The sequence below is a fragment of the Hermetia illucens genome, chromosome 4 (genome assembly GCF_905115235.1).
Source record: "Hermetia illucens chromosome 4, iHerIll2.2.curated.20191125, whole genome shotgun sequence".
Lineage (NCBI taxonomy): Eukaryota > Metazoa > Arthropoda > Insecta > Diptera > Stratiomyidae > Hermetia > Hermetia illucens.
Window position 1 is genome coordinate 150,974,198 of NC_051852.1, and position 25,289 is coordinate 150,999,486.

Below are 25,289 nucleotides of genomic sequence, written 5' to 3' on the forward strand. Positions count from 1 at the left end.
GCTGACAAACAATACGTAAATATAAAGCGTACGACTAGGTAGTGTTGACTGTGCGCTTAGCAATAAAATGCGTTCGATGTCGGTTTGAAGAGGCTCAGATACTTCCAACAATCATTTCATGTGGCTCTTCCCATGAATAATCCGCAGACCGTTGTCATTGGCATGGGAGCCAACGTATTGTCCGAATACGTGCTGTCTGTTGAAATCTCCAAAATTATTTCGAAATCGTAACTGAGAAATGCAGAGTGCATAGCCGTCCGCTTATGTTTTTAAGGCCGATAACAAAAGGTTTCATTTTTTGGCTGACTAGGAAGCCTACCGGGAACACATGGTTTACTGAATGGCCACTTCAATATATTGTGTAGTGACTTTCCTACAGAAGACCGGTCCCTGCCCAGTGCATCTCTAGTAACCCTGCCTCAGCCTTGTCTGCCGGGTTCGTCATTGTATAAACCGTCCATTCCGAGGCCCCTTTTTTGACTCCATAATAACTGTTTTGCATATAGGGTTGGCCGCTGTACCTAACCCCCAATCCAGAAGAGCTGTTAGTACAATTTGCGGTACTTTTATTTGTCCTTTTCCTTCTGCAGTTTTCCATTAAGAAAGAACACACAGCGGTTATCACGTGAAGGTGGTCTGTGAACACGCGCTTGCTTGCCTCTATGCTAGCCAAGCTCTGGAATGTGGGGGGGATCCTTTGAACACTTCGATTCTTTACATTCATTTTACAAAACTTCACGTGTCTTTAATTATTGCGTGTGTGTGTTTACACACTTTTTTCAAAAGTAGTGATGAAGGGGGACGGAGTTGTTAGTTTAAATAACCTTCAGTATCCGCACTGGTCGAGCTAAACCTTCTTCTTGAAGAACCCCGGCTGTAGCTATCAGCGCTCTCAGTATCTTTCTAACAAATGTTGTCCGTAGGGAGCCCCGTGCATCCACCTCTAACTGATGACGAGTTCTATTCCACCTACGACAAGGAAAAAATGTGTGATCGACGTCGTGCAGCACCCCATTGCAAACCACTAACTTTGGGAATGGTGCTTTCCTAATCTTGCCTGGACCTTGTACTGATATTTTGCTATGCTCGAAAACGCTCATCTACCAGTTCGGCTTAAATCCAAGGTAATTAGCGTTGGTTTTGATTCTATACTCAACTTGACACCTGTCGCAGAGTCGGGATTTCCTGCATCTTTAACCTCTTCCTTGGTGAAAAGTAGGCAATTCTCGGCCCCCTCAATGCAATGCGGTCCATTTCTTCAGCATTTAGTGAACAGGAGGAGAGAGCTTCGATTTTTCGGGTGATTAGTTTATAACGCAGTCACCACGAATCCTAATCCACCTCGTCCACTGGTTTCTACTAGCGGCAGGCTTTGTTCTAGTTCATCTAGTTGTGGAGTCTGTTTTTACCTGATCTGTACCCTGCCATTGTGGAGGTTTAGACCTTGTGTCAAATAGCGGAGCTTACGATACTACTTTTGCAGTTCAGCAATTTGCGTCATCGACCAATATATAGCAGGCTTGTCACGATTCGTCTACGACATAGAATTAACACAGGCTACCGTTACCAAGTTTATAAATGAATTTAAGATGGTGTTATCGGCAGCTGCAGCACGAGGAAGTGTTCTCCAGCGCCGATCTGCCCTGTTCCAAGATCATTGACATATCTCCCGAAGTTCTCCTTTGTGACGTTTCATACGAAGGGAGAGCGCCGGGCTTGTATACGCAAGATATAGTGTCAACCACTTTGAATGCGATATATTGAGGGTCGTTCGGCGGGAAGTCTTTCAGAACTGTCTCACCATGACACCACTTATAGACTGGCCACCGGAATGTTTACATGCGTCCATTGTTTAACATGCCGAGCTCGTTTTCGCTGTGATTATCAGGATCTATTGTTTAGGATAAGTACGAGATCCTAAGTCCCCATCCACTTGATGTTGGACCGGACCAAATGGAGAGCAACTTATTCTCACGTTTTTCTGGTCCACGGATCCCTCGTTTGGGGCATGGTACCCAATCATTTAAAAAATATAAGGATTGGGTTAGGGTGTGGCAGCGTCGATCGAGTTGCCTCTGCCCTGGACGAATTCGTTTGTCCCTATATTTTTTATTAGGATCTATTTTCCTCGGGAGTTTGGAGAAGGAATTCTCGATTTGAGCACTCCGACATTGAAGTCACCTCCAATCAAGATTCGCCACTCGGTGCCCAAGATAGTATCCTCTAGAGCATCAGGTGCTAAATAGACCTTGAAACTCGTTATTATTAAACACCCAAACCAAACAAAACCAATTTATTGATATACCGAGATGCCATGTGCTTAAACCAAAACTTTTTTTTCTAATTTACAAACTGGTAGGGTATTTTTAATTATCGTTTAAAAATTAGTTATATTTAATAGAGTATTAATTAATTATTTATTTTTAATAAAAGGAACATATCCAATAATTACTGTCGATATTATTAATAATTTCAATTTTTTTTTTAGTTTGTGGCAAACCAGCGACAGGTGATCAAGACAATGACTATCCAGTGCAAAATGACGACGACTACCAATACGATGATGACAATTCGTCACCGCATTCAAAGGCACCCGTTGAGGTCCTTAAATCGACAGTTCCCCCAGTCTTGGTTCGCACGGAATACATGAAGCAAGTCCAGCCAGGTGAAGATGCAGTTCTGGAGTGTCCTGTAAAGAATCTCTCGCGTATGTATTTTTGCACCCTTAATAAACACTTGAACAAGTTAACGTAAATGATATTATGGAGATATATTTTACTAACGATACGACTGATTTTCTTGCAGATACCAATGTCGTCATGTGGAAGAATGGAACTACTGTCATAGCACAAAGTGTGAAGACCACTAACAACCGTGTTAGTGTTGACAATAATTACACTTTGACGATCCATAAGACGAATGAGTGGGACAGTCAGACATACACTTGTATAATTTACCCCCAAGAATTGAAAGTCAACGCCAAGTTAACCGTGGGTGGCAACCAACAGAGCGAGAAGCAGAGCGGAACTTCAACAACCCCATCTCCATCCAGTGGTGAGCGGGTATCCAGCACCTACTTCACATTCCTCCTGTCATCAGTCATGACCTCTTTACTGTGTGCCAACTCGGTACGAAGGATATGAATTTGATTAGATCTGAAGATAATGCCAATCGATTTAACAAGTCTTACAACTTTTGGATGCATGTGACTCTTGGATTACAACTACAAATCTTTGAAAAGAATTCCTTTAAAAGGTCCTCTTCTTGAAGACCGCACATCCCTGTTCGATCCTAGATAAATTATCTTCCGGTTTGATTCTTCAAATGTTTCTGGCTTGTTTGGAATCGATGGGCCCTGCGACAGTCTATAAATATTACACTTGTATTTAGTTATTATAAATTTTTTGTTTTTATTTTGTTACATAACTTTAAATTAAATTAAACAGAAGATAAAGTACATTAAACATAATTATGAAGTGAAGTAGGTAAGAATGGTTAGAATTTAAAAAATTGTAGGATACAGTATAGAAGAAAGATATATATGTATGGGCAAGAAGCTTTGATGGCGTCAAGGCACATGTAGTCGTTACACCAAATATGTAGTAAATCCTCGTGAAAATTTAAATAAAGTTTGTTTTAAGTCGAAATTCCAAGATGAAATATGCGGCAAAACTATTATATATAATATCAAATATGTAAATTTAATAGAGAATAAATCAAGGATGCTACTAATATTAAAATTATTTTTACTTGATTCCCTTTTTATCCCGACTTAAAGATTTAGATTTTAGTTTCGAATCTTTTCAGTTTAATTTAGAACTCTCCCAATAACTACTTCATTAATAGATCGACCATAAGAAAACTACTACTTAGCATTTTTTTAAGGACCAGGCGACCCTCCGGTTTCAATTAGCCTCGGCGCCAAAGGGGCTCTGTATAGATTGACCTTTCTCAGTAAAACAAAGGTCATAGCCGACAATCTTGAAAAGGCTAATTATATTAAAAAACAAATATTAAAAGTTTCGATCGGTTGGTTAACATCCTGAGTGAAGGGGAACCCTGGAATAATAGCCTCAGATTCTCCACTTATTAAATTGGGAACCAACCCAACCGGGACCCAGCCCTTTGAGAATGAGCCGGAACAGGTTCGCTCTGTCAGTATTCCTAACCCAGGACTACAGTTGGTAATGTGTTATGAGGCTAAAGTTTTACCTTCGCAATACTTCAAGGTAAACCACCCTCGGTCAAACCGCTTTCGGCAAATCCCTTCCGAGCAAACCACAACTCCTACTAAGGATACAGCAAACTAGAAGCGGTCCACTGAAGATCGCAACTCGTAAATTAATATGACAGCAAAGAGAGCTCGGCCTGCAATGGCTAAGTCCTCATTTGCAACTAGATGCGTCTTTCATGATAACACCCAACCATTGAGATACGATAGTGAGCAGTTCACCGCCCTAGAAAGAAACTCCCCCCATGTGTGAGGCCACAAGTTTTGCTTTGAATCGATAGTTGTACTTACGTTTTACGCTCTGAGTAACCTCGACACCAACACCTGGATGATGCTAGGCTGTAGAGCAGGAAGGAGAGCTGATACACCAAGAACTTCCCTTACTAATGGACTGGTGGTTTTACCACAGAGAGTTATGACGTTTAATTTGCAGTATCCTACAGGAGTAACTGCACTGATCACTGGTTGGATCAAAAGCTACAAGACATACATCTAGATATTATGAGTTGCTAGTCCGAGAATTAGACGTATAAACTTTCGACAAGTTTACCCGTTGAATGCCAACGGAAATGCTGAAACTCGCTTTTGCATGATGAACAAAAAAAAACACCAAAAACACCAAAACACCTCGAGACTATCTTGGTAAACAACCTATGCGTTGGTGGAACCTCAAAAAAATTCAAATTAACCATTTGTCCTCCGAGTTCGAATGACAACACCACCCAGAATCCAGAAGGTGAGAGTTAACACTAAAGTCATGTGTAACACCTATAAGGGGGAAATGGATGCCGCAATAACCGCAGCTGACAGATATCCTGGAGATGAGGCATCAATAAATGATCTTCACAATCACCTGAAGAATGATATTATAAATACGGCCACAAACATAATTGGTTGGAAAAAGGAAGCCTGGGAGAACCAACAAGTCTGTAATCTCGAAAAGAACAGGGAGCAATCGCATCAGGTGCGCAAGCTTTACCATGAAGTCAGCAGAATGAAGCCCTATATACCTCGATGCTCATCCTGCCGAGACAAAGAGGGAAATCTGATTTCCGACAGAATGGGATTATTGGAATGATGGGTTGAGTACTTTGATGAACTGCTGAACAACAGAACATCGGCGAGTTGGAAGTCCCGCCAACTGAAGACGACGGACAAATACTGCCACCACCAAGTATAGAAGAAACAGTCCATGCAATTCATCGGCTTAAAAGTCATAAGTCGCCAGGAGCCGATGGATTTACAGCTGAATCGGTTAAATATGGATTCGACCAATTATACCAAGTGGTTCATCAACTTATACTCAAAGTGTGGGACAGCGAAACAATGCCTGACAACTGGCAAAGAGGCATTATCTGTCCCATACATAAAAAGGGAGATATTACGCAGTGCAGTAATTATAGAGGTATCGCGTTGCTGAGTACCATCTATAAGATATTCCCCTATATCTTGCTAGACCCGATAGCCCCATACGCCCAGAACATCATTGGCCCATACCAAACAGGCTGCCCTCTAGGCAAATCAGCAACAGATCAGATTTTCTGTGAGGCAAGCGATGGAAAAACTGTTGGAATACGGACATCAGTTGCACCATATTTTCATCGACTTTAAAGCCGCCTATGGTATTATAGACAGTGTAAAGCTGTACACAGCTATGAGAGAATTCGGCATCCCGAAATTGATAAGACTGATTAGGCCGACCCTGATCGATGTGAGGTCGGGGATGTAGGGTCGAAAATCACAATCCGCGCACGATTGTTTGCTGCCTATTCCAGCTTACAAAAATTATTTCGCTTGAAACGTCTCACCATAGGGTCATAGCTCTTACTGTACAAGACAATGATCTTGCCAGTCCTTAAATATTCATCGGAAACCTGAGGCCTTAGCAAGAAAAATTGTGAACTCTTGACTGCGTTCGAGAATCCTTCGATGAATTTCTGACCCCTGGACGGGGACCGACTACTTCGCAGCCTCTATAACAATGAAATATATGAGCAATGCCGCGACCGTCTGGTTGTGGATAGAATCCCGCTCAACAGATTGCGGTGGGCGGATGACTTAATCCGTATGGGTGAGAATGATCCCGCTTGGAAAGTCTATAAGGGCAATATCTATGGTAGAAAAAGAAGACGCAGAAGAGCCTGCTTGGAATGGAGCGATGGCGTAGGCCAAGACACCAGACAGTCTCAGAAATATCGAATTGGTGGACCTCGATAAAACTGGGATGTCTGGAGTTCCTTGCTAAGGCAGACCTAGACCGGATATCAGTTGTTGCGCCGTTGATGATGATGACCTCAGTGGAGATGCAGGCGTAACTTCACTTTGAATTTCACCATTCTTTCAGGTTTTAGGGATAGCTCTACCCTCGTCGCTGACTCCCATCAAGTCCGATGGTCTTTCGGCTATTATTCAACCACAGGTAGGTAGGTAGTTCCAAAAATCATCCTTATTCCCAGAAATTTTACCCGGAAAGTCGCTCTTTATAACACCCAACGAGTTTTCAATTGGATTTAGGGCCGGTGATTTACCAGATCACTCAATGGCCTGTACCCTGTAATACTTAAGTAAATCCTTCAAGCCTTAAGCCAATTTATCATCAACTTGGAAGTGTGTTTTGGGTCGTTATATTGTTCCAGCGACCCAATCAAAGACATATTTTTGCATGCAGAAGGTGCCATGGCAGCTTCCAAGATATTTTATTATTATATTAACAAATTCCTTATTACATGTTGTCCTCAGAGGGAGAAGCATGTAAATGGGTTACTTTACGCTTAAAGCTAAATAAGGATACAGAGTCAAAGGACCCAAGCTGTAGGGCGTTGTAGGACCGGCATAGCCTCGGGATCGAGGAGTGAAAATAAATCTCGAGCTCTACGAAGGGTACTTCAAAAATGTCTGCACTATGTGTGTTATGAGAGGTGGTGCAGAAAGTAATATACGAGTTGGCAGAGCAATCCATCAGGCAATTGCAAAGAAACGAGTACACATATTTGGGAAGATAAGGCGTTGCTGCTGAGAGGGGAGATTGAGGGTGCGGAGACCTGACGGATAGTCAACCTGCGGAAGGTTCTTTTTATAAAAGAGGGTCCGGGTGAATTTGTGTTGTACACCTTCAAAAGCGCGATAGTCACGAATGCGGAAGGGGGACCAGACTACACAGCAATATTCGAGGATGTTTCTGACAAGGGAGTTGAAGAGTGTTGAGGAGAGCTGAATTGAGGTAAAATCGGAGATGGAACGTAGGATAAAACCAGACATTTTGAAAGCTCTATTGGTGACATCAACGAAGTGGAAATCGAAACGAAGTTTGTTGTCGAATATTACACCCAGATCTTGGAAGAAGGTCAGTAGTGAAAGCGGTTGTTCACTAAGAGAATTGGAAAAGGATGTTGAGGAGGGTTTAAGAGAATAGCACATTTAGTGTTGGCTTGTTGACCGAACATCAACGGACTAAATTATCAAGGTTAAAGAGCACAGTCCAGCGGAGATGAAACAGCGTCAAATAATTTAAGGTCGTCTGCGTAAAGCAATCATGGGCAGGTGAGGATGGAGACAAGCCCATTGATAAAAAGCAGGAAGAGTAGGGGCCAAGTATAGAGCCTTGGGGAACATCAGAGGAAAAAGAGAAGGAACGAGATGAGCAACCATTGAAAAAAACTTTGCAAGAACGGTATGAGAATTAGAACGAAAGAAATAATTGAGGGAGGGATGTTGAGTAGAGAGAAGATTATTATGTTCAACACTATCGACGGCTTTAGATAAATCAGGAGAAATAGGATGTACCTCCTGTAGTAAATTATAGCATTTAGCAACGAAGCTAGTAAAGACCAGAAGGTTTGAAACCGTAGATCTATGCTTCACGAAACCATGCTGCTCTTTGACCGAAGTGCACGGTCAACCAGTCGCAACGTATCTTTCGAGGATTCTTCTGGAGTTTTGACAGTTAAGAAGGAAGAGGTTAGGAAACCCCCCGGGCCAGGTCTGACATTGGGGTCAAGATTACTAATGAGGAACTCAACCAAGGAAGGCGTAAGAAGAGGAATGGCCAGAGATTCGGGGAGAGACGGAGGGAGGGAGAAAACACATAAGAGAAGTAGGTGCAGAGAAGGTGTCAGGATTGTTGTGGGGAGTTGATAGTGGAATCAGCAAAACTGATAGAAGAAGGGAGAGATTGAGTGGGATAACGAGAATAGCGGATGGGGAATCAAATTGATTTCAAGTTACCGCGGGCAGGGGCGGTTTCGATGATTAACAAGTACCTTTTATGTACTTTTTTAATCATCGACTTCACAGTGGAGCGCATAGCCTTAAAGTGAGCAAGGTCGGCGTTATTCTTAGAAGCCCGAAACTTCTTCCGCAATGCATGTTTCAAGCGAATGTTATTATGTGACCCAAGTTGGGTACGAACATAGGCAAGCAAGGGAAGAAGGGACATAACAGGAGAGCAGGTCGGACAGGATATTGTAAAAGATGCTTAGAGATTGATCATACACTGAGTTGCTTCATATATATACCCAGTTGAAACAAGTTAAAGCTGAGTTGAGACCGTCAAAGTTGGCTTTGCGGAAGTTGAACTTAGTCGATTTACGTTCGGTTTTGGAGTTTAAACAAGGGAGCTCCGCTTCACGACGCGGGGTGGTGAGTTTTGAAATACCCCGTATGCGCTAGGAAATAAAGAGAGGTGGCGCTCGGAAAAGGGGGAAAGAGGGTCCCTGTCACAGCGGAAAGTGGAGTACCCTTCGGGGAGCTTGGAGTTTAATACGGCATCGTCCAGCCAACTTTCCAAGATACAGATAGCACGGTGTTGCTGAGTCAGCTTGGTTCTTAAACCCCTAACATTCTGATAAGAGGTATATTGGACCAACGCTGTCTTTTGCGTGAGTATAACGTACAATTTCACTGGACAAAAAATTAAAGATGCACTCGTCACATACATAAAATAGTTCGTAACTCCTCCTCTCCTTCAAGTCCTCCACACGCTAGATGACCTCTATGTAATTTTCATCTACTTCTTAAATGGTGTGGGCGTAGCAAAGGAGCTTTCCTAGCTATTCTTCTGAGTAGATTTTTTGCCCGTGCTTATATCCGAACCATTTAAGATATCACATCGTTTGGTTTGCCAGCGATGCTCCTCAAAGACTTGAAAGGATTTTTTTAACGAGTGTTATAATGCAAAAATCAGTAGTTTTCGTTGCTTTTTTGGTTATTTTTTTTTGTCCTTAATTTTTTTGTTACTTAAGGTGAAAAGTTGAAATAAAAACTTTGGTGAATTTGTTTGTTCACAAAACGCAGATTACATTTTTAAAGGTTTATTTTTGAAATTGTATTCCATATTTTGACAAATCCTACTAATTTTGCTACATTTCTTGAGTTTTAAATTTTTAAATTTTCATGAAAACGCCGCTAAGTATTTATCAATTTCAAATATGACAAATTACAATATAAACAATTAGAATTCATCATATTTTTCTAAGTGTATGCATATATGCATATATGTATTATAGTTACGACAAATCCGATCTAATCAAAGGGATCCAGTCTTCATTCACTTGAGTTTCAGTGTTTTTGTCAGGGGAAAAATGTCCTTTGTTCATGGCATAGAAACAAGAGGGAGGGTGAGGGGTCCCACCTGGCCTGTTTTCGTTGAAGTGTGAAAATGACAGTGTCTTGAACAGGCAACCCAATTATTCGGACAGACAAACCGACATACGGACAAACAGACGTGAATTCGTATTAATGATAGACTTAATCCCTTCGATTGAAGCCATCTTTTCATTTTGTATCTTTTCGAGTATTTGAGTATACTAAATAATGAGAAATTCGACCGCTCATATTAAGCTAATATTAGATTAAAAGTGACACTACATAGTATTCACATGGAGATGAAAAAATATCGTTTGTTTCTAGAGCCGGAATCCTGTTCGTGTATTTGTTATCCTGTTGGAATTCCATATCCCTGGTAAATATATTTTGATAATCTAGATTGAACTCTTTAGTTGTATGTCTCCTGTTCACTCCTTTGTGGAGTATGCACTACACTCAGTGCTAATTTTCAATGAGACAGTGCTTCAGTTATGTTATCCTCGTACTTAGTGCTGCCCAAATAATAGGCCTACAGCAGCGGGAGATCACAAAGCCGAACGCAAACATCCATGACGACCGGGACTCGAATCCAGACAATGAGGTCAAGCTAATTATTTGATAAATTCCTGGGAACCAGAACTTTTATCCATAATTTGCAGAATAGAATTGTCATCTCGACTTCGTAGTTTTAACTAACTTCTGGGACCAAAGGTTCCTCCCTCAGATATATGTATATTCGTCTCTGGTCATTAAAACTGTGAATAAAACTACAAATTTTAATGAAAAATTTGGGGAGTAGAAAACTCTGATTATTTTCGACAAATATACTATACTTCATGCTGATTTAAGACTTTATTACTTTCTGCTTTTGCCAGTAATCCATTTAATTTATACTTTCCACTCTAACTGGCATTGACACCTTCTGCCCACTTGCTTGAAATTACACATTGTGGTAACTGATTTCTACACATTAGTCTCAGCTTTATCCATCTGAGTGCTAAAAACTTATAGTAGAGGATGGTTCACTACTTCACGATTTGATGCAAAACTGTCAATTTTTTGAAATTCGATTTCATATTTATACCACTGATAATTAAGGAAATAATTAAAAACAATCAATTTCTCTTATTATCGATTTTATTATGTTTATTAGTTCCTTATCATTACACTATCTTCAAATATTATTGAGCTAATTATTTTTTTAATAGCCTAGAACAGGAAATTTTAAACTCTTGGCCCCATCGACCTTATCGATTTTAAACTTCATTGAATATTTGTACAATTTTATAATTAAACAAGTCAGGAAACCGGAAGCTAGACACTTGAGGTATGAAAGGTTTTGTGCATTTCTTTTATAAAGAAATTGTCCTATTAGTATGTAGCACGTAAAGTATGCGTATATTATGCGAAAATATCCACCTTCAAGTGATATTGACATTCATAGTCTTGAATTTGCTGAGGAGCGACAGTTTTGACCTAGTATAACTTTGTTAGCGATAGTGAGATTTTCACCAAATTTGGTAGGATCATGCTCTATGCCCTATGTGTAGTCTACATCTGTGCAAAATTGTGTGATTCTAGGGTGAACCTAAGGGGGGTTTTCCTGTCAATTACTAAAAACTATAGTAATGTACTATTATTAACTTTATTTGAACAGGCATCGGTATGGGGGGTATTTCGGAGCCTAGGCACCATATAGTGGCAGCCCCCTGGGACTAGAAGTAGAAGAGTAAGCACTCCATTTTACATGACCCTTTGGTACACTCGCTGTGACGATGTACTCTTTGGAGCCGCCTTATCTATCTCGTACCAGACAGTCATAGAGAGATAATTTTCGACTAGACTCACTAAATATTCAAGAACACCTATGTCAGCCAACGCTCCTTTGACGCGCCGAAAACGATACTGGCGTTCTGACAAGCCATTCCTGCTTTCTCTGTTATCTTTTCCATTGATGCTGGATCTTCAGGTGGCTTATTAGGTTTGGGAAACAAAACCAACTTTTACCTTTTCTACTGAGTAGGGAATATTCCTTCTGTTAGACAAGCCTCGAATTCGTTAGCGAATAGGTCGAACCTAGTTTTTACTGCTTCAAAGCTCTGTTAGGGATGCCGTTCAAGCCTGGGACCTTGTTTTCACCGATCCTACCACACATTTCCTGTAGCTCCTCCGCCGTTACTGGAGGTATTACACACTCGTTGAGCTCGACAACACCCGTTTTCCGTCGTAAATTGCTCAAAAACGGCTCCCATTACATAAGTCAAAAGCGTAGCAATGACTTTTGGGCTTCCAAATATCCGGTGTAAATCTATCTTGGAAAAAAGTCTACACTATCGCAGCGTAGCTAGATAGTCGGGCACATAAGCATTGTATTGCTAGAGCGACCAGTTAATCGAATGCTGAATCAGGATCGGTTGCTAGAATGTGACGTATCGTGTCACAGACTGCGTCGCTTAATACAACGACCCGGAGGAAGCATGCACCATAATAACAGAGTACAGATCAGCCAAAAAGAGACTCCGCAGCGCAATAAACAGGAGCAAAGCTCGCTGCTGGATCTGATAACGAAGTGAATGGGGACCCGTGAGACTCGATTACAAACTGGTAATCCGAAAAATCGGAGTTCTACGAAAACCCTGTTCAATTACGGCCGAGCATGGACCACATTGTACGGGCACTACTCCCTGCGCACTTTATACGGAATGATGACTGCCCACTTTTCCTTATAAAAGAGTTGGAACATTCAGTCCTTTCTATGAAAAACAAGAAGGCGCCAGGAGTCGATAGTATTCCAGCAGAGGTACACAAACTGGTGTTCCAACGTCGGCCAGACCTACTGCCTGGCGCATTCAACACTTACCTGAAAGAGGGAATTTCCCCTTCTTGTTGGAATGTGGCGAAGCTTGCGCTGATCGACAAAGGGAAAGGCGACCCTGAGTTGCCGTCTTCATAGCGCCCGCTTTGTATGCTTGTAAGGAATACCTCCTTGCCAAAAGCGTAATCATCTCGCGCAAGTATAGATACGGAGAGCATTGTGGGTGGCGTATGCGTATCACACTGTCTCTGAACCGGCCGTGGTGGTGATCGCGGGAGTGATCCCTGTTCCCTTTTTACTAAGGAGCGCAAGGAAGAGGAGCCAAGCGAGGTGATTGCTCGTGAAGAACGGCATCGCACCTTAGTTGAATGGCAACTCTCTTGGGAAAATGAAACTAGAGGCAGGTGGACTGCGCAGCTCATTGACAACTAAGGTGCGTGGCTGAATCGGAAGCGTAGTGTGACTGACTTTTTTCTTATCCAGTTCTTAAGTTGGCACGGAAATTTTCAGTCTTACCTACACAAGATTGGAAAGGTACGGTCTCCGGACTCCGGACAACGCCCATCACACTTTTTTTTTGCTTTTGGAAGATGGGATGGGATTCGTCAGCAGCTATATTTAAATAGAAGAGATCTCTCCCCAGACAACACAGTGGAGGAGATGCTGAGAAGTGCTGACAGGTGAAGCCGTGTTGTCCACTACGTTGGGGTCCTTTTCGTTACAAAAAAGATAGAGCTCGACCGCTGGAGGAGCCGGATGGTAGGAACTGGAACTGGAAATGACAGTTCTCTTCCCCTTTCAACTTCTGTTGGTGGAAGGAATTCCCTGATTTGAAAGCTCTGCAAGACGGTAAAGTTCGGGGCTAGCGCGAGTTAATGTGACAAACGGTTCCAGGCTAGCTCTCTAACGATGGGGAGGTGCTTAGTTGGTAGTTCGACGACGTATATTTGCCTACCCTACCCAGAAAAAAAAGAAGCATATGTTTCGCGAAATTACTCGTACGATAACAGAATCGTAGTTGGAGGAGGAACAGTAAAAGATGGTTTCGCCATGAAGAGGAGACTTAACAACCATTAGGGTAACTCCGACAGTTGTCCTCAAGATAATTTGAAACCCCACAGCTTGGTCCTTAAATGTTGATAAGAAAGATCTTAAATTATGAAACTCATTCAAATTCGACGAGACAGGCGGGCGGGCCGGAAATTTACTTTAAGCTTAGTCCTCTGATATGGCTTGATGAAGATCCCTTGCGGCCAAAAGGTAGATTAGGCGACAGCAAGGAAGTCGTGTCACTTTGACCGAGTTGAGTTGGGCTTGCTTCTGATTTGGGTCAGAATATCGTCAGAAATGTTGGGAGTACACTAACCTCGACACGAATTGTCATTTCGGTGGCGCCGTTTAGCAGAGGGTCGTTGGATTGACAGAAGATCGAGATGACGGTGGTTGTAACCCACGGTTGAGCGATGGTGGGCGTCAATGAGACACTGGAGGATTTAGTTTCTAAGAATGGGTTCGTTAAAAAATGATCACTTTCAACTTTCCGCACTCCCCACCTTTTCAACAAATGTCAAAACTAAGACCAGCTTCGAAAAGTATTAACCGAGGCCTTTAATTTGATACCCCACATGACACTATTTTATGAAAGAACAATTTACACCCCCCTTTTGCATGTATGAGAACCCCCCCCTTAAATTCGACGTAAAAGGATGTAACTCACTATATGCGTGAACGTTCACAGTTCCCATTTTTCTACCAATTTTGGTGCCAATCGCTACAACCGTCTCCGAGAAAAATGCGTGTGACCGACAAACAGACAGACAGACGGACAAACAAAGTTTCACAGGTCGTGGAAAAATTGCAGCGGGCATGCGATGCCTCTATGCCTCGACGTAGCACTTTCCGAAGACAAAATCCTAATTTTTGGTGGAATTCCGAAATTGAGGAATCCCGGAAAAAGTGTCTCAAAGCTAGGAGACGCTTCCAGCGCAGAAGAAACCGACCTGAGTTCGAGGAGCTACACGTACAATATAAAAATGCGAGGAAAAAATGCAAGTAGCTAACGCAAAGAGTAAATCCGAACATTTCAAGCGGATGTGTACTGAAGCTGACTCTGACCCATGGGGTGGCGCATATAGGTCGGTGATGTCATCACTAAAAGGCGAGCGCTCCTCACCGATTACTTGCCCAAAGTTGTTGCAGAATATAGTGAACACTCTATTCCCACTGGATGTGAATGGTACAAGTCTGCCTGCAGTACATTTAAATCCCGACGAAGTTCCGATAGTGGTAAATGAGGAGGTTCTAGGCGCAGCAAAAAGATTGACTGAAAAAAAGACTCCAGGACCGGATGGAATCCCTAACATTGCCCTGAAAGTAGCCGCCAGGACAGCGCCAGGTATGTTTGCCCAAGTTTTCAGGGCATGCCTTAGGGGAGGAGAATTCCCCGAGCAATGGAAGGTACAAAAGCTAATATTCATTCCGAAGGCAGGTAAACCATTTGGTGACCCCTCCTCATATAGGTCGATATATCTGGTCAATACCATTGGCAAACTATTTGAAAGAGTAATATCATATATAACAGACTGCTCGCTGTTGCGGAAAAGGAAGGAGCTCTTTCCGACAAACAATTCGGATTTCGTAAGGCAAAATCAACTGTCGACGCAATCAGCATGCTATGCTGACTGGCTTGGCTCAGGCTGCAATAGAAGAAGGAAAATGGTGTGCAGTAATAACCCGCGACGTAAAAAATGCGTTCAATAGTGCAAAATGGAAAAAAAAACATCGAGGCACTCGACAAGATACAGACCCCGAAGTACATTGTGGTTGAGTTTCTCCTTGGGAGAAGACTTTACTGCGACTCGGACGATGGGCTAAAAATATTCCCGATAACTTGCGGAGTGCCACAGGGTTCTGTCCTGGGTCCCTTGCTGTAGTTAGTTATGTACGATGGAGTGTTGACGCTACACCTACCGGACAACGTGACAACTATTGACTTCGCCGATGATATCAGAATAATAGTGGTTGCAAAGCACCAAGACGAGATCGAGATCTATGCAAATGAAGCGATATGGGAGATCAATTCCTGGTTGAGAAATTCTGGCCTTTCAGTTGCCGAACATAAATCGGAAGCAGTTCTCATTAGCAAGAGAAGAAAGAAGACAACTGTGAAAATCAAAGTTGGCGAAAAAACAATTTACTCCCAACCATCGCTCAAATACTTGGGAGTAATTATTGGCAGAAGACTCAACTTCAAAAGACCCATTGAGTACGCCGCAACTAAAGCGTCTTCCATCGCTACAACGATCTCGAGGATACTACCGAACATTGGTGGACCAAGACAAAGTCGACGTTTTCTGCTCTCCAGGGTAGTCAGCTCCGTGCTACTCTGCGCAGCTCCAGTTTGGGTAACTGCTCTGAATAACAAAATGAACTGCCGAAAATTGGGAATGGCGTATCGGCTAAGTGCACTCTGGGTATGCAGTGCATATCGGACAACATCAGGAGAAGCAGCAAATGTACTAGCAGGGATGCTCCCCATAGACATCCTTGCGAAGGAAAGGTGGCGACTCTACGACAAAACGTATGCAGCTGGAGAGTCTAGCGCATTTCGACGGCAGCTGGCACGGTGGGAATCTATCGAACGGTGGCAAAAGCGATGGGACGAGTCCCAAACTGGTCGTTGGACATATCGCATCATTCCGAATATTCGGAGATGGTTTGAACGAAACCATGGGGAATTAAGCTACGAGTTAACACAATTCTTAAGTGGCCATGGAGGTTATCGTGCTTATTTACATCGATTTGGTCACGACGAATCACCATGCTCCCCAAGATGTGGTAACGTGACTGAGAATGCAGAGCATGTCATATTTGATTGCCCCAGGTTCACCGGGCACCAAACAAGAATGAAAGCGGTCGCAGACAGGCGTTTAACACCCGAAAACATTGTGGAGTTTATGCTGGAGTCAACGGATGCTTGGAACCAGGTTGTAAGGGAAATGCAAGCTATTCACCAACAGCTTAGGCAGGAAGAACTACGACGAAAACAAGGAAGGGAGAGAACCATAATGAGCCACAGTTAAAAGCTAATCCAGTCCCGCGACGCAATACTTGATACTTGTGTTTACACAAAACCTTAAAAAAGGAAAGTTGAAAATGTACTTACAGGCATCAGCTGAAGTGTACGTATCTCAAAATTTTAACAATACTGCGTCGGTGTGAATGTATACATTGTGGCTATTGGATTGCCTGGGACTAAAAGTTTGGAAAAGTAATGAGCAACGTATTCCAGTGTCGTCCTTTACCATTCTTTTCAAGAGTAGTTTAGTTTAATGGGGGGAGCCACAGCTCCGAGCGCTGTACTATCTCCGTAAATCGCCTGTTCAATGGTTTCCGGCCTATGGCGTTCGCTGGCTTTTGCGAATCTGGGAACATTCTTGAGAGGCAAAGAAAACCTTATTGAGGTGTCTTTTTTTAGATCTGAGGAGGCCGGGTACCTGTATATGACGGCAGGGCCATCACTTCCTCCTCCTCACATTGCCTGCATATAGCCGGAACCACCATCCCAATGTTTTCCATATGGTAGTTTAAGGAACAGTGTCCAGTTGAAAGCCGTACTAGGGTTCTCATGTTCCACTTCCTAAGGGACAACAAAATGCCGCTCTAGCGACTCCGGGTTCTTTCATAGGGATTTTCGCCTGCCACCAAGAGTTCGAATTTCTCCATTCGGTTGCGTGAATCCTTGCAATTGCACCCCTTCAGAAAAAAGTTGACAGTGGATGGCCGGAGGCCAAATGCTGGGTCTGGGAATCCAGACCCTTGGCGGGCCAGTCTGTCAGCGATTGGTTCTAGCATTAGCGTAACCTGAAGGAAGTGGCGTTCCACAATTGGTGTTCTATGTGATCGATGTTTCAACGAACATCTCAAATCTAAAATTTACCGAAATGTCGTCCGTCCTGTCGCTCTGTATGGTTCTGCGTGTTGGCGGACTATAAAACACAATAAGCGACTAGTGATTTAACATGCCTTGATTACATTCGAAATGAAGGTATCTGCGATCGATACGTGGTTGCACCGATCGTGGAGAAATTGCGAGAGATGGTATGGTCACTCGATTCGTTCTAACGGGGATTCACTTGCCAAAATTGCCTAAACATCGAGGTCGATGTAAAACGAGCAAAAGGCCGGCCGGAACAACGGTGACTTAAAACAATGGATGGCGATTTGAAAGCCTCGCGACTGTATCCAGTTCAGACAAATGACAGAACAAGATGCGGCAACCGACTACGACAAGCCAATCCTGGTTATGAACGAGGCAAAGACTAAAGAAAAAGAAGTGATGTGCACCAACGGAGACTTCAGATATATTGGTGAAAGACGTTTTCTATGAGCAATTACACACAGTACAGAAGAGTCTTTCTAAACGTGACATTGTGATCGTATTTGCTGATGTGAATGCTAAGGTGGGCTCTGATAATACCCTGCTCGGATATGTGCTGGGAACAGGGAAACAAAGTCTCGTTGACCGCAACGATAATAGTTGGAAAATGAGATTTTTGCAGTTTTCACCGCCAGATTGACCACTTTGCGATAAATAGTAGACTTAGGCTGACAATAGCCTATGAAAGGGTCACCATCTGATGGAGTTTTCTCTTTGCCAGCATGTTGTCGTCACTTCACGCTTCACACGGGCTGGAGAGCTGTAACATCCCAAGGTTCAACATCGACCGCTTGTATGATCCTTCTGTTGCTCGATTATGGTGCTCAGAGATGGCGGTGAGAAAGACGGGGCAGCAACCCTGTCGGCCAAACCAAAACCAAGTGGCCGAGGAGAACCTCCATAGTGGTGGCACCAGGAGACGCTGTACTCACTTTGGTTTGCTGGCCGTGATGCAGTAGGCGAATGCTACAAAGACCTAATTAGGGTGATCAGACCCGAGTCTGCACGAGGACTCATCTGAAGAGGCAAATTGGTCACGAAACCTTACCAGGGGTATACTGGTACCATGGGAACCGGGATAGACCCTGGACTCTCATACTTCGGGTAAACTCCCGTTGCATGTGAGTACAGCTCGGTTATTTGCAGTAGGCCCCCTAGTGGAAGTTTCATGGGGGTTGTGGTTATGCTCAAGCGAAAAGAGACCTTCGGGCCTCGGCGTGGTGTTGCGTTTCAACACGGGTGCCGTACTCCTTAGTTCGGTATGCTAAGCCATGCACTTGGTATAGACTGGTACCATTGTTGCTTGTCTCAGCGGGTTCACAAAATCAATCCGTGTCTGAAGAAGACCGTAGGATTAAGTCTCCACGACAGGTACCTACGTTAAACACCCAAGGGCTTAACTGTTGCTCGATTATGTTTGAGCTGTCTTGCTGTTCGAACGCGGATACAATGAGTAACCCACCTCAGAGTATCGATCAGCACTGGGCTCTTGTGCTCTTTTCTTGGGTGCTACCCAGGTCATCGGCCACGTCCCGAAGGAGCGTGTTAAGATCTGGCCGACTGTGGAACCGTGGGAGCAAATCGATGAATGGAAGGGATTAAACTCTCTATTGACTGCTGCAAGTGACGGCGCGGGTGACATGTTCGAACTCCTCAGGGAGAGGTTAAAGAGGATGCATGATAGGACATCTCTTTGTCTTAGACCGTTGTTGATGTTGGATGGCCTCGAGAGTGATCCTTCTTTAGGAACGAGGTTGTAAAGGAACTGAGAGTTATCCATGAACAGCTTAAGGAGGTAGAATAGCGACCAAAACAAGGAAGGGGAGGAACCATGATGAGCCCCAATTAAAAACTCATTTTGCTAAGCGACGTAATACTTTGTAGTAGTTCCGTGAGAGAGTGGAAAGAGAAGGAGTTTGTCTTAGTAAGTAGAAGTCTCGGAAATCAGCTGTAGGTTTTGAACCTTTCTACCTTCCAGCGAAGAAAAACAAGCAGACAAATAGATACGAGGTTGAACCAGTTTAGAAAGTTATGTGAGATAATGGTTCTCACCAGAAAACACCGCAGAAGCGTTTTTGTAATCGGTTTTTTCCTTTGATCGCTACCGCATATTAAAAAACAAGAAAAGCCATCTATTATGTAGATATTTTAAACACATTGATAAGATATGCAAAACAGTATTACCAAAATCTTTTATCAAATTCGGAAACTCCGTCATTGTTTTCGTGCCTTTGTGAAAAATAGTACACCAAATGGTACGAACTGGCGAACCTATTGGGGTATCTTACAATCAGCAACTTAGTTGCGCCATTGCAGCTGGTCTAAGAGCTCGCGGACCTCAGATATTAGTGTGAAGTCCCCATAGTTATAGGAACGATTGGGTGCTATAGATTTTGAGTCGTAGCAGCTTCAGTTGATAACATGTAACAACATGTTGAAAGAACTGAATTTACCTTTGATTGACAATCTTCTTTGATAATGGAACACCACTAACTAGTAGATTCGCGTTATCTTTATAAATTTCACTCTCGATCAGACCGTAGCAGGGTTTGGATGTGCCAAATACCAGTGAGGTTTTCCCTTGTTTTTCAATCTTGTATTTTAGTCATCACCTCGATTGCCGAGTGGATTCTGTGGTAGTGCCTAGTAAAGGTCCTCGGTACGCTTCCTTGAACGGGATTTTCGCTGGCTGAATTTGCATATGATTGCACAATACCTGTAAGTTCCTAATGGTTTCTTTTTGCAAGAATTTTGATTCTTTTAAAAAATATTAGGCAATGACGGCTTTACGGTTCCTTACTAGGGCGGAGGTAAGTCGTCAGATGCTGCCCCACCTCTGCCCTGGCAGCAACGTGACCGAAGTTGGTCATAGATGTTAAGTGCTCCTTTATACAAGTGTGAAAGCTATATGGAAGGGGATGTGACGGTACCCCCTGATAAATTTTTAAAGCCGGGGACAACCCAGAAATGTCTGGTGCAGAAATGGAGGTGTCGAATCGTGCACATGGCAACGGCGAAAATTTTTATTTGGCAACGGACAAACTAGTAGTAAGAAAAGAGAAGAGAGCGCTTCGAAATGGGCATGTGTCTCCGGTTCCTCGTCCTCAGAATAAGATACCCAAAACGTGTTCCCCCATGATGACCCTGGCTCAAATAACGGTGAGATTACCTAGAAGCAAATTCGGAACAATTGGTGACCGCGGTGTGATTGTGTAAGCCAAGATGGTTGAGGGCTTGAAAGTGGAGCAGCTAAAAAAGGAGCTCTTAGCGCTAGAGCTGCCTGCGACGGGAACTGAAGCAGAACTGCAGAAGAGACTTCGGCAAGCTTTGGAGTCACGAAGTAGGTATGAAAAAAGAACAGACTGAAGGCATAAAGAAAAGCGTGGGAGCCCCCCAGACATATGCTGAACAGTGCGGAAAGCGTTCAAATGAATTAAAGGAAAAAATGAAGAAATTTACGAGAAAATTGGAGGTGAAAGAAGAACAAAAGGAAATAGCTCAGGAAGTAACATGACGAGAGAATTTAAAATTGAAGTATCAAGGTACACCAGAAGTAGTAGAGCAGATAGCAGAAACTATAAAGCAATTGGGAGATTCCCCTGAAGAACCTCAACAAAGAAAAGAGGGAACTGTAGTGTGTCAGAACGAGAAGCTAGTGCTTCGAAAAATGAGTAATCAAGGAGTGAGTATTCAGAAGGAAGTGATACAATGTGAGAACGCCTATGAGATTCCAAAGCCGCTGGTGCAAGAAGTTTAAAAACGGCAGAAGGAAGTTGACAAGTTGCAGTCCAGTCAGGATATTCGAAAATTACAAGAAGTGATCAGTCAGAAGGTGACTAAAGAGGAGGAGCAAAACTGCTGAGAAGCAGTAGACCATGGAGAGGTCATAAGAGAAGGTGTAAAATGGCAGAAGGGGGCCATGGGAGAATGTACGAAACAGGAGGAAGAAATTTGTAAGCAAGGTGAGCATACGTGGCAGTACAGTGCAAAGTCGGAGCAGATGACTATTCGAGAAGTGATACGTCGACAGACGGAAAGTGTTAAGTGGCAAGAAGCGATTGATAAGAACTTCAGACCTTTAAGGATAGAGGCAACAACAGGCATATGCTGGACGGCAAGGAATCTAGCAACAGTTCAAAACTCGCTTAATGACTTGAAGACAAAGGTTCACCGAGTTGCAAAATTGATGAGCGTAACACTTACGCGCTTTTTTAGAAGGGAGCGCCATGACTGGAGTAGAGGAAGGTACGTAGCGCGGAAGTATAAGAAATGTCACAGGAAGTGGAAGGGATCAAAATGGATGGATAAATGGACACGAAAAAGACAAGAGTTTTGGGATAATTACTGTGAAGAGAGCTGGCTGGCCAAGTATGGCAACGCTCTGGAAAAGTGTTAAATGTAAAGGAAACAATTAATCTGGAGAAGCAGAACCAAAGAGGAAGCTGGGATGATTCAACGGTCAAAAATTGTATAACCAAGATTTATGCGGCACAACGGCAGAATCTTTTGCAAGTGGGTAGATACGTGTTTAGCGTTTCGGAAAATGAAGTTCGTAGAGTTGTACAAATGTTGATGGTTGTGTTACAAGTAACGACACGGGGCATCATTTTGGAAGAAGTGACCAGCATTATGATGTCACCGGAACTACAGCGAAGAACGAGCGGCAGTTTTATGGGGCTACATGTTTTGGATCAGATTGCGTAAGATTATGTCATCAACATGACTTCGCAAAAAGGCCGAAGATACGAACACGCAGGGAGATGCTGATATCGCGCAGCTCCTTCGAGACCAGCTAGTATAGTTCCAGAGCTTACAGCCCAAGAAGGGAGAAAAACGAAAGTCATAATCGAACACTGGAAGAACATCTTGAGAAGGTCGTCGACAAGGATCAGAGGAACTGAGACAAAGCAATATCACTACTTTTGATGGCATATCGATCGGCAATTCATGACACAATGTTAAATACTCCAGCAAAGATGATCTTCGGGTCGGATTTGCGGCTTTCAGCGGACCTAAAATTCGGGATTTCTCACACGACGGAGGGAAGCGGCGAAGATTTTGTGATAAAAAGTCGTAGGGAACTCGATAAGATCCATTAAATAGTCAGATGACAATTACGAACCGTGAGTGACAAGATGAAGGCACTGTACGACTTAAGGGCAAATTCTGAAGGCTTCCTCGAAGGACAACTGGTGCTACTTCATAATCCACAACGCTGAAAAGGGAAATCACCAAAGCTGCAGTCACAATGGGAAGGACCTTATCGAGTAGTGAAAAGGTTAAATGACGTCGTCTATCGGATCCAAAAGTTTGGGAATAACAAGGCAAAATTGAAAGTAGTGCACCTGGACAGACTAGCATCCTTTAAGACGTCCGGAGTATAGCAGCGATTCCTGTTCACGACGAACAAGTTTAAGTGGTGGGCAGTGTGACGAAAATCATCATCATCATTAACGGCGTAACAACCGGTATCCGGTCTAGGTCTGCCTTAATAAGGTTTTGCGCCGGGCTCCACCAATTCGATATTCCTAAAAGCTGCCTGGCGTCCTGACCTACACCATCGCTCCATCTTAGGCAGGGTCTGCCTCGTCTTCTTTTTCCACCATAGATATTGCCCTTATAGACTTTCCGGGCTGGATCATCCTCATCCATATGGATTAAGTCACCCGCCCACCGTAACCTATTGAGCCGCATTTTATCCACAACCAGGCGGTCATGGTATCGCTCATAGATTTCGTCGTTATGTAGGCTACGAAATCGTCCATCCTCATGTGGGGGCCAAAAATTCTTGGGAGTATTCTTCTCTCGAACGCGGCCAAGAGTTCGCAATTTTTCTTGCTAAGGACCCAAGTCTCCGAGGAATACATGAGGACAGGCAAGATATTGAATATATTGAAGTTATAGAACGGGTTTTGTTTAGTGCTAGGCAATCCAGTGATACGAGCCTACGTAAAGCAAGTAACGCAACTAGTGACGAGTACGAATAGCGAAGAACGTAACAATTGGTGACAGCGTTAATTGTGTCTAAACTTGTAGTACGTGTCCTGCCTGTTCGGGCAGGCTCCGACATAATTGTGCTTGCAAGTATTGGCACACAAGTATTGAAACATACGTGGGTTATCTAACCTGCAAGGAGTCTGGCAACACAGGGCCTAGTGACCAAAAACCGAGTGATAACTGGCACACATAGGCCGAAAGAATGGTCAATTCCCGTCCCCACGTAAGGTCATGATGGGCGGGGACCAAGGAACTTAGTTCTCTCTGTTAGCCTGCCGGGACGTTGTGTGACAACTAAACTCTATAACAACAATAACAACATCTTTATAAACTTCAATTTATCAAGTGGATACGGAGTTGGACCCTTTAATCTCTAACCAAAAATTTCACTTTCTCGTTTTTAGTACCACTCATTCGCCCAAACGCTTCCTCGGGATTGTTCTGCCATCAAGCGTAAATGCAGTTCGTTTAGAGGTCATCCAGCACACCACGCCAAAGTGTCAGCAGTTTTGACACGCGCCGCGGTTAGGAGTCTCTTCAAAAGTGCTCACTTTGATGACTCCCTAGGGTACCCAAATTATCATCGGAATTATAATAAAAAAAAACACTGTCTTGTTTTTTCAAGTTGTTTTTTCAGTGGCAGCAGCAGTTGTTCCAGTGCAAGCGTCGCTAGCCAAAGGTATCCTTTGGCCTACCAAACTGCTATATGGGCTACCAAACAGTTTAAGGTGAGTTTTAGTTCCCTTAAACTCCAAGTAAACTACTATAGTGCGGTGCATCTTTAACAATTTAGCCCAGGCAGCTGTGTCCTTTAATGATAAGCATTCAAATGGCAATACTACGATATACGTACAGCAAAAGATACTGGTGTTTATGGACAGAGCACTAAGTAATTCTGACCATGGTGTATTAACATCTTTCAATATTCAATTAAATAAAGGACATCTGAAGTAATAAAATTCAATCTGAATGTTGTCTACAAACAATTTTATGAAGGAATAAGGAGTTCAAGTGGTAGTTCAACAAAATAAAAGGAAATTGGTACAAACGAAGATATGTGGCTGTAGTAATACTTTTTGGTAATTCTTCATACAAAGGACATAACATATAAGAAAATAAACATTGTTTATGTAGTTAGACCTTTTAAGTTTATAATTACTAGATATTTACATAGTGATAATTATTGAATAACATTATTGTATAACCTCTGTTACATTTCCACAAAAGAAAATTAAGTAGACTATCTAGATTTAAGATTTACGGAGTTAGATTTGTAAACCAGATAAACTTCACATCTTTAATTCATCTGCAGGCGATAATAGCTTTGGTTTTTAACTAATAATAATTAATACGACTAAAAGATTGTACAATATTTTAAGTGAGATAATCCAAAAGCAATGATAAACAGATATTTGTAGAACTACTATGATACCTTAGCGTGCAATAAATTTACACTAAGTAGGAAGTTTCGAGATGCTATAATTTTGTTAATAATAGCAGGATCTTCACTAAACTTTCCATATTATGATGTATATTACTGAATTTCGCACTTTTAGCATGAATTGAAAGGACACTATTCAGGAGAACAGTTCAAGGCACCAGGCGTGGATTACACCTACCCAGCATATAACATCTAGCATCGGCTTTTAAGAAATAGCTTTTCTAGTATGTTTTATTCTGGGCTGTATATCTACCTGGTGGCAAAAGGATGAGATAGTCCTCGC

The 25,289-nt window shown here is 42.8% G+C and overlaps 1 protein-coding gene and 1 long non-coding RNA gene across 2 annotated transcripts in view; both read left to right on the forward strand.

Moving 5' to 3' along the window:
• The window catches only part of LOC119655744, a 121,472-nt gene extending 117,732 nt beyond the window's left edge, over positions 1-3,740 (forward strand). The window contains exons 2-3 of the mRNA XM_038061798.1: positions 2,489-2,707; positions 2,806-3,740. Coding sequence (XP_037917726.1) covers positions 2,489-2,707; positions 2,806-3,143 — 557 coding nt within the window. The 3' untranslated portion in view covers positions 3,144-3,740. The remainder of the gene's footprint in view (positions 1-2,488; positions 2,708-2,805) is intronic.
• A 16,142-nt stretch (positions 3,741-19,882) lies between these two features.
• Positions 19,883-24,548, forward strand: LOC119656234. Its single transcript, XR_005250019.1, has 3 exons — positions 19,883-20,286; positions 23,970-24,293; positions 24,359-24,548. It is a non-coding gene; the product is annotated as an uncharacterized LOC119656234 (long non-coding RNA).
• Positions 24,549-25,289: the final 741 nt, after the last annotated feature.